This window comes from Mustelus asterias, chromosome 10 (genome assembly GCF_964213995.1).
Source record: "Mustelus asterias chromosome 10, sMusAst1.hap1.1, whole genome shotgun sequence".
NCBI lineage: Eukaryota > Metazoa > Chordata > Chondrichthyes > Carcharhiniformes > Triakidae > Mustelus > Mustelus asterias.
The window spans coordinates 92,434,229-92,448,517 of NC_135810.1; the positions used below are offsets into that span (position 1 = coordinate 92,434,229).

Sequence of the window (14,289 nt, forward strand, 5' to 3'; positions counted from 1 at the left end):
TCTAAAAAGGTGCCATATCCACCACACCTTGATCAGGAAACTATGCCTCTGCTCAGAGATATCGGATATCCATTTCAGCAAATGTACACAATTCCACTCCTCATTCTTTGTCTCCAGCAGGCCAAGCTGGTTCATGGTCAACCTTTGGGTGCTTAATGCTTAAGAAAGCATGGGAGAAGAAAGAGCACTCAATGTGAAGCCCTATGCTTCGAGTTGAATCAATAGCCTGGACTCTGCCCAATTCATTCATGCCAACGCCTCAAGAGCTTGCCTAGGCTTTTACTGCTTTCCACATACAAAGCAAACAAAAAAAAACACAACAGAACGTCACCTACTTTAAGATTATAAATAACTGGCCTTTCACTGACTGGACCAAGTAGTCATTCAGCTGTTTTAAAACTGTCACGGCGTTAACTGCTTTTGCCGAAAACTTTGACAGATTCTCTGTCCTACTGAGGAGAAACATGTACTTGTGGTAGATTCCAGGCTTGGATCCCTTCTCCACTTTTAGCCAAAGGCAAAACACTGGTTCCTTTCTAAAGCTATACAGGTTTTGCCACCACAAATAATTGGCACAATTATACAGTGATCCCTTCACTGCTCTTTCTGCAATGTAACAATATGGAAATTTTGCTCCTGCATTTCAAGGCAACTGGGTGTGACATTCTCCACCACCCCCCCCATCTGAAACAAAAGATGAATGTGGACTTTCGAAATCAGACCAACCATTGAGATGATAATTTTGTTCCTGTGCAGTATTGTTCTTTACTGGGAATAGAGGGATACAAATGGATGGTCTAGTTAGGAACACAAGATCGGTGCAGGCTTGGAGGGCCGAAGGGCCTGTTCCTGTGCTGTATTGTTCTTGGTTCTTTGATAAATTAAATCAAGAGGGCTGAGTAAAAGCTGCAAAATAACTGGACCTGATTTTGTTTTTAATTACTGAGCGCATTTGATACGATTCCTTTCCTTACCTGCTCTGACAATAAAATGTAGAGATTGTCACAACGTTTGAGGAGTTGTCTCTTAAAATAGTCAAAAAAGAGATTATCAGCAATGGGTAGGACGTTTAAGTGTTCACTTTCAGACGTTCAGTGTCCTGCACTGGGAGAACTGCAGCTGGAGAAAGGCAATGAAAAGGTACAGAGATTCAAACGCTCCCCCGCTCCCCCCCCCCAAACCCCCAAACAAAAATAGACACCATTGTACTTGCTAACAAAATAATTTTACAAGCGCTCACTCGACCAGGAAAATATTGTTTTGAAAAAAATATATATCCACCTACATTTTCTGTGTACATGATCATAGGCTGAAAGTTTAGCATTTCAGCAATTCTCCTAGTTAAACCCAATAAATACCTCAAAACCGGACCATCTTGGAATCCATCTGAGGCATTTTATTCGCACCAGCTATTTATTACCTGTACATGGCATAATCGACGCTACCATTGTTTTGGGAGGGTGCAAAAATACGAGAAAACAAAATCACATAGTAGCAGTGTTGCCCTTCGAGCACGTAAAATGCTCAGCAAAACAATTTAATGAAACCCCTCGCAAGTGTTAAGCGGGAAAAGAAGACTTACTCCTTGCATGACGCAAGCAGCATTCGTTCAGCTGTTCTCCTTTTTCAACTGTCCAAGATATATACTGGGTTGCATATTCAGAAAGAAAGGGAACCTCTTATTGGTTTAAACATCATCCTCGCCGTTCCTACTTTCTACAACAGATTCCCTGGTATCTGGCAGGAAAGCTTCCTTCTCTGGAGGCACAGCTTCACCATTTGACGTAGCGACCGTGTCCTTAAAAACCCTTGCAGTTCTGTCAGCTGGGAAACTGGAACAATTGGACTCTGAGCTGTTCCACATTCCATAAGCAAAATAAATTATGCACCCTGCCAGAAGAAGGGAACAAAGGATTCTTATTTAAAAACAGATTCACTTTGAAAACTGGAGCAATACATCATAAATGGCTCTTCCAATGAGATGAGCTTGAAAAAAATAAGTTGAACAATATTTTCCTCCCCCAAGTAAATTCCTTCTTTACTCGCGCACAATTAGGAGATTAAAAAATGCCATCAAAAATGACCACTTTGATGAACTGATTCTGATCTATATGAGCGGCACAGTGGCACATTGGTTAGCACTGCTGCCTCACAGCACCAGGGACCTGCGTTCAATTTCAGCCTCCGATCACTGCCTGTGGGGAGTTTGCATGTTCTCCCAGATGTGTGTGGGTTTCCTCCGAGTGCTCTGGTTTCCTCCATTAGTCCAAAGATGTGCGGTTCAGGTCAATTGGCCATGGTAAAGCGTCAGGGGGACTAGCAGAGTAAATATGTGGGGTTACGGGGACAGAGCCGAGGTGGGATTGTTGTTGGTGCAGACTCGATGGCCAAATTGCTTCTGCTCTGTAGGGATTCTATATCTCTCAAAAATGATCTCTTTGATGAACAGATTCTGATCTATATGAGCGGCACGGTGGCACAGTAGGTAGCACTGCTGCCTCACAATGCCAAGGACCCGGGTTGGGTCACTGTCTGTGCGGAGTCTGCATGGGTTTCCTCCGGGTGCTCCGGTTTCCTCCCACAATCTGAAAGACGTGCTGGTTAGGTGCATTGGCCATGCTAAATTCTCCCTCAGTGTACCCGAACAGGCCCTGGAGTGTGGCGACTAGGGGATTTTCACAGTAACTTCATTGCAATATTAATGCAAACCTACTTGTGACAAAATAAATAAACTTTAACTTTTTAACTGTAACTTACTAGGCGGAATAGTGCCCCAAGCTAAAGTTGGAGGCAACAAATTACACTGAAACTATCATTCCTCAAGTCTATTTTGATAATCTGAAATTCATTTTCCCCAGTGAAGTACAACTGGAAAATCTTCAATGTCTGCAAGGACATGCAGTGAATTAGGGATTTTTCTTGGAATTGCCCAAGTACATGTTTCAGCCTTGTGCCAATTGGATTCAATTTCATCTGGCAATGTTCTGCTGCAGATTTTTTTCAGTTTTATAGCTAGCTTTTAAAGTTGTATTTAAAACACAATAAATACAGTAATTATAACTGGCCATGGTAAGGTGTCAGGGGGGCTAGCAGAGTTCATGCTACTTCACGGGGATAGGGTGTGATTGTTGTCGGTGCAGGCTCGATGGGCCGAATTGCACTGTCTCTCTAAATTATAAATAATTTATAAATTCCACAGACGTCTGACAGTTTTCGCTCTATTAAATGTGGGACTTGCTACCACACAGAATGGTTGAGGTGAATACCATCGATGAGATAGAAACAGACAGGGGCCTCAGCTATCTACAATCTATATTAATGACTTAGACAGAGCGAGAGAGAGTAAGGTATCTGAGCTTGTTGATGATACAAAATTAGGTGAAATTTTAAGCTGTAGGGAGGACACAGAGATTTGGATAGATTAAGTGAGCGGGCACCAGTAGATGGTATATAATGTGAGGAAATGGGAGGTTCATCATTTTTAGTTGTGAGAATAGAAAAGCAAAATAGTTTTTACAAAGATGTGGAACTTATAAATGTCGATGTTCGGAGAGACATGTCTACCTGATCAAGGAACAAGTTAGCATGCAGGGACAGCAAGCAATTAGGAAAGCAAAAGACATGTTTGGCCTTTATTGGCATACAAGAATAAAGAAGTCTTGCTACAATTTATGGGGCTTTGGTGAGAGTGCATCAGAATCGTGTGTGCAATTTTGGTCTCAATATTTAAGGAAGAATATATTTGCATCGGAGGCACGATGGCACAGTGGCTAGCACTGCTGCCTCAGCACCAGGGACCCAGGTTCAATTCCCGGCTTGGGTCACTATCCGTGTGGAGTCTGCACATTCTCCCTGTGTCTGCGTGGATTTCCTCCGGGTGCTCCGGTTTCCTCCCACACTCCAAAAGACGTGCTGGTTAGGTGCATTGGCCATGCTAAATTCTCCCTCATTGTACCTGAACAGGCGCTGGAGTGTGGCGACTAGGGGATTTTCACAGTAACTTCATTGCAGTGTTAATGTAAGCCTACTTGTGACAATAATAAATACATTTTAAAACTTTAAAGTTCATGAGAGTGGCCCCAGAGATGAAAGGCTAAGCAAATTGGATCTATATTCTCTGGAGAAGAATAAGGGATGATCTCATTGAAACACTCAAGACTATGAAGAAGCTTGACAAGGTAGACACGGAGAGGACATTCCCCCGGCTGTGTAATCTAGAACAACAGAGCAGAGTTTTAGGATAACGAGTCGATCATTTCTAAGATGAGAAGGTATTTCCTCACTCAGTGTTGCAACTGTTTGGAATTTTGTGAATGCGCCAATGTTGAATATTTTGAAGGCTGAAATAGATTTTTGCTCTTTTGAAGAATCGAAGGAGAGATGGGGAGAGACATGGGGAGACGTTGAGAAAATGGGAGTTGAAGCCCAAAATCAAGCATTATTTGATTGAATGGCAGAGCCTTCTTGTCTTCCCCTGCTCTTATTTCTAATGAATAGAAGGATATGTGGATGGGACTGGACAGAGTAGGGTGGGAGGAAGCCTGATGGAGTAGCATGAACTCTGTGTCTACAGTGAGATGATGATTGATGAACCCATGATCTGAGGTGTAATTACACTCTATAGAAAGAGGCTCTTGGACTTTATTCATTGAATTATCTAGAATGTAGCCTCAAACCCTAGAGCTGGCCTTTCTGCTGTGTTAAAGACCCGGGATGACTACACCAGTAGAGAATGGGAGGGGGGACATAAACATTAGGGCTATATTTAAGAAACTTAGCATGGCTGGATTATGTAACAGCTTCAGGAAGTAGGAAAGCATTTGGAATGTGTTGAATTGGCTGTCGGGTAGCTGCAATGGATGGTTCATAAGAGATTTTGGGGTGTCTGTAAAGGGAATGGTCAAAGCCTGGCAGAGGTTCCCCTGAGGCAGGAAGCAGGATACCACGAGGCAGCAGCCCCTCTCTCCTGAAAAAGTAAACTGAGAATGATTTTCTGACACCCCCTGGAAGAAATGCAGCAGAGAAAAATGTTGCGTATCCATGGGAGGAAGCTGCGGTTACAGGAGTCACTAACATAGTATCTTTAAACATTTGTTCTCACCATACTCAACTATTAAATTGCATTAGAAACATCAAAACCCCTTCTTACAATGCAGGCAGGTCCAGAACATCTGCTGTCTGAAACTGCCCAGGAAACATCCCTCACTCACTATCCCTCACTTTAATCTCCTCAACCTTGTTACTCAAATCATTGCATAACATGTGAAAGATGGGGGTGCTGGAAACAAAACTATGGACATCAGACAAAGGAGAAAGCCACAGAGCTGCTGGTGAGGAACTCTAATCTGGCTATCAGAGGTAGCAAAATTGGTTGTATGATGGCGATATGATGCAGGATGAATGCCTGGCCAGTTCTCATGGCATCTTTGTGTGGCAATAGACAGCAAACAGATTTAACCTCCTTCGCTGTCTGCTTAATCCCAAGGGGGTTACTACTCGCCTACCCTTCACTTGTGAGTTCCCTTTCTGAAGATGTATCACAACTAGGAGCTCAGGATGAGGAGCAGCATCGGAAAGGACGAAAGCTCGCTTAGAGAACAATGAGGATTTAGATAATTGAGGTCATGGTCACTTAGAACACCCAAGTTTCTGTTCCAACATCCTCAGTATCAACTCGTATCATCTGCTTTCTCACTGCCACTCCAACTCAAGCATACAAAAATAGTGATACAATTAACTGGATTGAAACAGGAGATCATGTTTGGCTCAACGCTGTCACCCTCCAGTGAGTCAGCAAGTCACTCCTGGACTTCAGCATAGAATCCCTTCTGTGCAGGAGGCCATTTGGCCCATCGAGTCTACATCAACTCTCTGAAGAGCATCCACCCAGGGCAAACCTCCTGCCCCATCCCCGCAACTCAGCACATCTATCATAGATAATCCACCTAACCTACACACGAGGGGCAATCTAGTATGGCCAATCAACCTAGTCCGCACATCTTTGGAGTGTGGGAGGAAACCCGAGCACCCGGAGGAAACCCACACAGACACGGGGAGAACATGCAAACTCCACACAGACACAGTTAGTCGAGGTCAGAATCAAACCTGGGTCCCTGGCGCTGTGAGACAGCAGTGCTAACCACCATGCCGGTATTACTCAGGGAGCAGAGCTGGTGTCCAACAGTTATCCCCGAATGAATGCCCCCAAAACAAATCAATAGCCATTTATCTCACTGCTTAATTTACTTGCAAAAGAAACATTGGCAACACTTGAGGCAAAATCTTTGTGGCAGTGAAGTGCTTTCAGACAGACTGGGGATCTGCAAGGTATTCTATAACTGTGCGTGCTTTCTTTCTCACCTATCACCATCCAGATTGCAAAGCGGATCCATGTACCGCGATCCAACTGCATCATAAGGTACATATTCACGAGAATGCTGACAATAGGTAAACAGGGCAAGAGGGGTACCTGGAAATCAGGACAATTAATTTGGTGAGTGTAAAGCTTCATTCAAAATAGTCAAACAAACAAAAAAAAAATCATCAAGGTACTTACCTTAAATGACAGTTTAGTTTTACTTTCTGGCTGTCTCCAGATTATAGCGGTGAGAATCGCACACAGAAGGACGACTAGAAGCAGTAAGCATATGCACCATGCTTTCCCCTCCAACAAAGGGTCTTTCGCATGGACAGCCAGCAGGCAAAAGATGAGGATAAAAAGTCCTGCAACAGGAAGGATATTATCTTATTGTTACGACTGGAAAGTTGCCCAAGTGAAACTTGCTGAAAGCTTCATAGTTGGCACTGCACTTGCACAGGCACAAAGGGAGAGGAGGAAGAATTCACGTCAACATTTTAGCTTGCTGTTTTGTTATCCATGCCACCAGTTTTCGCTTTAATCCCAATGTCCTAGCCATTAAGTGTGGTCGTGAATGTTAATATCTTTAATTTCCGAGTACCTAGCTCGAAAATAGGTCGACTTGATTTTGCATTTATTGCTGTCTGCAGAAGTGCAATCCACCCACAATCTCACAACGGTTCATAAACAATTTCATAGAATCACTACAGTGCAGAAAAAGGCCATTTGGCCCATCGAGCCTGCACCGACAAAAATCCCCCCCAGACCCTATCCCCATAACCTCACTAATCTCCCTGACAGGAGGGGCAATTTAGCATGGCCAATCAATCTAATGCTTGATTAGAGGAAACCAGAGCATCTAGTGGAAACCCACGCAGAAACAGGGGGAAAGTGCAAACTCCAACCTGCAAGCATATTTAAGTTTTCATTTTAGGATTATGTCCCGTTGTCCTGGATTCCCCTCAGAGTAAGAGTTGGGCCCCATCTTTCAATTTTTTATTATTTTAAACTGTAAATATAAATCCAGCCTTCCCCATTCTCTGATCACAGCCGAGTCTTTACCAGATGAATTCTTTGCTCTAATTCCCACAAAGCCAATAACCTTTCCCAAGGCGGAGCCGGGAAACCAAACAACGTATGCCCAATGAGGTTCGGTCAGCTTTTTCATAGCCAAACTTGAACTTTCTTGCTTTTATATTCCATACCTGTAAATGTGGATATAAATGTGTAAAATGTTTGACCCTGTAATCCACTATAAATCCACTATATGACCCTGTAATCCACTATAAATGTGGATTACAGGGTCAAAGGTAGGGTTCTGAAGACTGTGGAGGAACGGAGAGATCTTGGGGTCCATATCCATAGATCTCTAAAGGTTGCCACTCAAGTGGATAGAGCTGTGAAGAAGGCCTATAGTGTGTTAGCTTTTATTAACAGGGGGTTGGAGTTTAAGAGCCGTGGGGTTATGCTGCAACTGTACAGGACCTTGGTGAGACCACATTTGGAATAGTGTGTGCAGTTCTGGTCACCTCACTATAAGAAGGATGTGGAAGCACTGGAAAGAGTGCAGAGGAGATTTACCAGGATGCTGCCTGGTTTGGAGGGTAGGTCTTATGAGGAAAGGTTGAGGGAGCTAGGGCTGTTCTGTCTGGAGCGGAGGAGGCTGAGGGGAGACTTAATAGAGGTTTATAAAATGATGAAGGGGATAGATAGAGTGAACGTTCAAAGACTATTTCCTCGGGTGGATGGAGCTATTACAAGGGGGCATAACTATAGGGTTCGTGGTGGGAGATATAGGAAGGATATCAGAGGTAGGTTCTTTACGCAGAGAGTGGTTGGGGTGTGGAATGGACTGCCTGCAGTGATAGTGGAGTCAGACACTTTAGGAACATTTAAGCGGTTATTGGATAGGCACATGGAGCACACCAGGATGATAGGGAGTGGGATAGCTTGATCTTGGTTTCAGATAAAGCTTGGCACAACATCGTGGGCCGAAGGGCCTGTTCTGTGCTGTATTGTTCTATGTTCTATACCTTGTGTCATGAAGCCCAGCCACCTATTAAGAGTCTGATCACTTTTTGTACCTGTGAGCTAACCTTTAACGATTGATCTACTCCAGACCCTAAACCCTCTTGGCTAATCCATTTAAATTCGCCAGCTTCTCAACCTGTCTACATAACTGAATTCACTCAATTGTGTGACCATGATTGTAAATCTTTCTTGCGCCCTTCCAATGTCGTCACATACTTCCTAAAGTACGATACACAGAATTGGATGCAATGCTCCAGTTGTGACTAAACCAGTATGTTATAAAGAATCAGCATGCTGTTGTGTTCCATGCCTTTTTACATAAAACCTAAGATCCAGTCTGCCTTTATTAACCACTTTCCCCTAACTGCCCTGCCACTTTCAGTAATTTGTGCACATTTACCCTCGGAGATCCGCTCCTGCTCCTTTAGAATTGTAATCTTTATTTGTTATTCCTCTCTTTCTTTCGACCAAAACCTAACACTTCACACATCTTTGCATTAAATTTCACCTGTCATGTATTTGTCCAGTCCATCAACCTGTCCATATCTGTTTGCAGTCTATCACTACCTTCCTCAGAGTTCACAACTGCCTATCTGGAGTTTTCCCTTCTCCCCGTGTCGGTGTGGGTTTCCTCCGGGTGCTCAGGTTTCCTCCCACACTCCAAAGATGTGCAGGTCAGGTGGATTAGTCATGTCAAGCTGCCCCTTAGTGTGCCAGGATGTGTGGGTTAGGGGGATTAGTGGGATAAATACGCGGAGTTACGGGGATAGGGCTTTGGTAGGATGCTCTGTTGAAGAGTCGGTGCAGAATTGATGGGCTGAATGGCCTCCTCCTGCACTGAAGGGATTCTATGAATATTTTCAAATTTTCTTTCATCTACAAATTTAAAAAACGTGCCCTGCACACCCAAGTCTGGGCCATTAATGTACATTGAGAAAAACAGTTGAATCATAGAATAGAATTCATAGAATCATAGAATCCCTACAGTACAGAAAGAGGCCATTCGGCCCATCGAGTCTGCACCGACCACAATCCCACCCAGGCCCTACCCCCATATCCCTACATATTTTACCCGCTAATCCCTCTAATCGACGCATCCCAAGACACTAAGGGGCAATTTTTAGCATGGCCAATCAACCTACCCCGCACATCTTTGGACTGTGGGAGGAAACCGGAGCACCCGGAGGAAACCCACGCAGACACGAGGAGAATGTGCAAACTCCACACAGACAGTGACCCAAGCCGGGAATCGAACCCAGGTCCCTGGAGCTGTGAAGCAGCAGTGCTAACCACTGTGCTACCGTGCCGCCCCTAATTGTTCCTATACTGATCCCTGGGGAACCTCTCTCCAGTTCAAAAAACAACTACTCTTCCGTTTCTGTCTCTCAACCAACTTCAGATCTATGCTGCACTGCCCCTTATATTCCAAGTGCCCTAGCTTTGCTGACCAGCTTGCTTGAAAGTCCAAGTACACCACATCCACTACATTACCCCCATCAACCCTGTCATCACCGCAACCCAATCAAGTCAGTTAAACACAATCTGCCTTTAACAAATTCATTCTGCCTTTTCTTAATTAATCCAGATTTGTCCGAGTGATTGTTAATTTTGTCCTAGATTCTCACTCAGCAATGACTGAGGTAGCCTTTTACCTGTTTGAGATATTTTTATATGCTATGCAGAATGTTCTGGTATCTGATGCATTTTCATTATCTGACAAATAATCTTGGATGCAGGGTAGGCCACTTGGGTGCAATCTATAATGCTCGGAACATTAATAGAGGGATCTGGGCGTGCAGGTCCACAGTTCCCCAAAAGTGACAACACGGGTGGCCAAGGTGATTAAGGCAGCATATGACATGCTTGTCTTCATTGGCCGGAACACTGAATACAAGAATTGGCAAATCATGTTGCAGCTATATAAAACCTAGGTTAGGCCGCATTTGGAGTATTATGTGCAGATCTGGTCACCACACTACCAGAAGGATGTGGGAGCTTTGGAGAGAGTGCAAAGTTTTACCAGGATGTTGCCTGGTCTCGAGAGTGTTAACTACGAGGAGTGGTTGAATAAACAAGGATTGTTTTCACTGGAAAGATGGAGGTTGAGGGAAGACCTGATAGAGGTCTACAAAATTATGAGGGGCATAGACAGGGTGGATAGTCAGAGGCTTTTTCTCAGGGTGGAAGTGTCAATTACAAGGGGGCACAGGTTCAAGGTGAGCGGGGAAAATTTTACGGGAGATGTGCGGGAATTTTTAAGGAGAGAGTAGTGGTGCCTGGAACACGCTGCCAGAGGAGGTGGTGGAAGCAGGCACATTAGCAACATTTAAGAGGCATCTGGATGGGTGCATGAATAGGGAGGGAATAGAGGGACACGGACCGAGTAAGGGCAAAAGATTTATTTTTTAGTTTACTTAGGTCATCATGATCGGCACGGGCTTGGAGGCCGAAGGGCCTGTTCCTCTGCTGTACTTTTCTTTGTGTTTTGCAAGCCAACTGAACAATTGGAAAAGCGTTATGCTCCCTACAGTTCCCGTGGTGTCCCGTGATGGAAGAGCTTGCTCTGAGGAACAATACATCTGCCACTTGCTAGAAGCATTCGCACAAGGCAGGCTGACAGCATTCAGTGGCAGGGGAGCTGGTGACAACCAGCACCTTTAGAGTTACCAGCAGCACCCTCCCCATCCGAGAGATCACCCTCGCTGCTAACTGAATCAAGGAAATAAATCAACTTTGATGAAAAGGGAAGTAGTATGGTAAACTTACCAATGAAACTGACGCACGTATTAACTATAAACCCTGATTGTTTGGAAGGGAGACTATTTTCAGGGAATAACAAGGCGTTCAACGAAAATTCTTCCTCACTCTCGGGTAAAACATCTGCTTGGGAGTCACTGGTGCTGACTGATTCCGTCATGTCGACATCGTCGGATGTGTTTGCCATTTGATATGTTGCGTTACAAAATAGGTCCGGCTGGTATCTGCAAAGAGGGACAAGTTTATTGTTCATTCCAGATGTCTTAGCTGAACAGTGCACATAGGACTGCTTTCAGTGTAAAAATCAGCTATAACTCAACTCAAAATTGAAAAGCTGTACAGGTGGTTTCTTCAGTCGCTTACCAGTGAAGGCATTGGCCTGTGACATGGAATCAATAAGATCAGGGAGTTGCCAAATTTGATTTCTGGTCTATATGGAGCGAGGTTATTTCAATCAGGGCAGGAGTGAGAGCAGAGAAATGATTTCAATGTCCCCATACGAAAGTTTTTTTTAAAAGGCATGGTTCCTGCTCCTGTTACCTGGTGATGCCAGCAGGAGAGCGCGCAATCCCGGACATCAGGTCAGGTAGGAATCAACCACAACAACGGAATATTTTGCCAAAGCTCCCAGCCTGGTGTTGCTTAGGAAGAACAAAACCAAGTGGCTTTTTATCAGCCATGATTCCAGCCTCAGGACAGCAGAGAGAGGGGGGGATAAAACTGAAGGGGGGGGGGGGGAATGGAAACTAATGTGAAGGACAACAAATGATTGGTCTCTTTTTTTAAAAAAAGACACAATTACCTGAGCACCAAAACGCAAGCTGCCACCAATGAGTAGGCAAGAAGGGTTCCAATTGACATTAGATCCACAAGGTCCTTGAGGTCAAACAAGAAGGCCATGATAGCTGCAGTAACAGAGCAATGGAATCCTAAGTTTCTGCATGAAGATCGACCGTTTAAAAAAATATACAAACACTGAAAAATAGCGCAGCATTTCAATCGACATGGACAATGTTAACTCGGCAGTTAATTATACCCTGAGTTGAAGTAGCACAATATTTACAGCACAACTAATAGGTTGACTTTATCTTACAAACTTATGAAATAGGGGTTAGAAGTAGACCTTTCAGCCCCTAGAGTCTGCTCTGACATTCAATGGCTGATGTGTCATAGAATCATAGAAACCCTACAGTACAGAAGGCCGCCATTTGGCCCATTGAGTCTGCACTGACCACAATCCCACCCAGGCCCCACCCCCATATTCCCCCACTAATCCCTCTAACCTACGCATCTCAGGACACTAAGGGCAATTTATTTTGTGTGTGTGTTTCAAATTCCACATTCCCGTCTACACCAGAATATGAACATAAAACACCTCAAGACATATGTCTGTTACACCCAGCTCCTTAGGCAGTTCTAGCTGGGAAATAAGGAACCCGATTACATTATTGACTATAAAAATGCCTAGATTTGCATAATGAATCTGTGTGGAGGGTTCAGTTGGCTTGCAAAACACAAAGAAAAGTACAGCAGAGGAACAGGCCCTTCGGCCTGTGTGGAATTTGCACATTCTCCTCGTGTCTGCGTGGGTTTCCTCCGGGTGCTCCGGTTTCCTCCCACAGTCCAAAGATGTGCGGGTTAGGTTGATTGGCCAGGTTAAAAATTGCCCCTTAGAGTCCTGAGATGCGTAGGTTAGAGGGAGTAGTGGGTAAATATGTGGGGGTAGGGCCTGGGTGGGATTGTGGTCGGTGCAGACTCGATGGGCCGAATGGCCTCCTTCTGCACTGTAGGGTTTCTAAGATTCTAAGAATCAAATTTAGAGTATAGGCTTAAACATGCAAGTGATAAATTAGCTTTACCAACAAAAAACAAAGCAAGTTTGACCAGTTCTGCAGGAAAAGCTCCGCTGCGATCCAGCAATTGGACATTTGTACTCAAAAAATATTTCCCTTTCAATTATAACAGCAATTCAACAGCACTAATTTAGCAACAAGCAATACTTGCATTTATAAAGCGCCTTATGTCACTGGAACACAAAAGCAGGACACAGTTCATTATTTTTGGAGTGCGCTGTTACGCAGCCAAATAAAGCAGTCACTCTGTAGCAGCAGAAGTAGCAATGCAGAATTTGTTTTCTTTTTGAGGGAGTTGATTGAAGACGTAACACTGGCCAGACTACCATAAGAGTTGTCTATTCGAAACATAGAAACCAGAAGAAGGGATAGGCCACTCGGCCCTTCAAGCCTGTTCCGCCATTCATTTTGATTATGGCCCCCCCCCCCCCCATTAAATTGCTGCCCCCACTAAATTGCTGCAGATGCTGGAATCTGAAACCAAAAGAGACAGGTCTGGCAGCGTCTCTAAGGAGAGCTAAGGGCTGACATTTTGAATCCAGATGACCCTGTGTCAAAAGCTTTGACAAAGGGTCATCTGGACTTGAAACGTCAGCACTTGTCCCTCCTTGATTCACTATTTATTCTTCACTAAACTGTGACCGTGGATAATTATCAACCTGAAGAGCCATTTGCAATCTTAGTTTAATATCTCAGCCCGATTTTGCGACAATACAGGAAAATATTGATTTTACAAAAGTCAGTTAGCAGTACATTTAAAACAATATGGGATTTTCACAGTAACTTCATTGCAGTGTGAATGTAAACCTATTTACGACTAATAAATAAACTTTATATGATAGCTGATGATTCATCCAAAGCTTAATGTGAATGCGCATATGGCTTTTTTATTATTTGCCACTTTATAATGAAATATTGCTGATAGTGCAGAGGTGTTATGAAGAAGGGCTTATTTCAAATATTGATCTTTAATCCATGGGGTGTGTAAGAAGAATTTTCTCAGGTGTTCCCTGGGATGTTCTGTACTTGTTGAACTTCACTCAACTAATACAGGCAGTATAAAGAACTAAAAGGAGTTTATGTGCCAATTTAATGCATGACTAGGAGAGAGACACAGTCAATGAGGGTTGACTATCTTCTCTCCTGATGCATGCATTAGCAAATAAATTCCTTTTTGTTCTTTAACTATATCTTATCTTTCGCAGTCTACGTATTGGCTGTGTGAGGTTCAACAAGTATGGAGCACCCAAAGAACAAAGAACAAAACAGCACAGGAACAGGCCCTTCGGC

The 14,289-nt window shown here is 43.8% G+C and overlaps 1 protein-coding gene across 4 annotated transcripts in view; it reads right to left on the reverse strand.

Annotated features, from left to right (window-relative positions):
- Positions 1 to 1,371: 1,371 nt before the first annotated feature.
- LOC144499768 (high affinity cationic amino acid transporter 1-like) overlaps positions 1,372 to 14,289 on the reverse strand; it is a 91,009-nt gene continuing 78,091 nt past the window's right edge. For all 4 annotated transcript variants that reach the window (XM_078222211.1, XM_078222207.1, XM_078222209.1 and 1 more), the window contains 5 exons: positions 11,949 to 12,051; positions 11,156 to 11,370; positions 6,557 to 6,723; positions 6,361 to 6,469; positions 1,372 to 1,890 (listed from right to left, as the gene is read on the reverse strand). In XM_078222211.1, the coding sequence (XP_078078337.1) occupies positions 1,688 to 1,890; positions 6,361 to 6,469; positions 6,557 to 6,723; positions 11,156 to 11,370; positions 11,949 to 12,051 (797 nt within the window). In that variant the 3' untranslated portion in view covers positions 1,372 to 1,687. The remainder of the gene's footprint in view (positions 1,891 to 6,360; positions 6,470 to 6,556; positions 6,724 to 11,155; positions 11,371 to 11,948; positions 12,052 to 14,289) is intronic.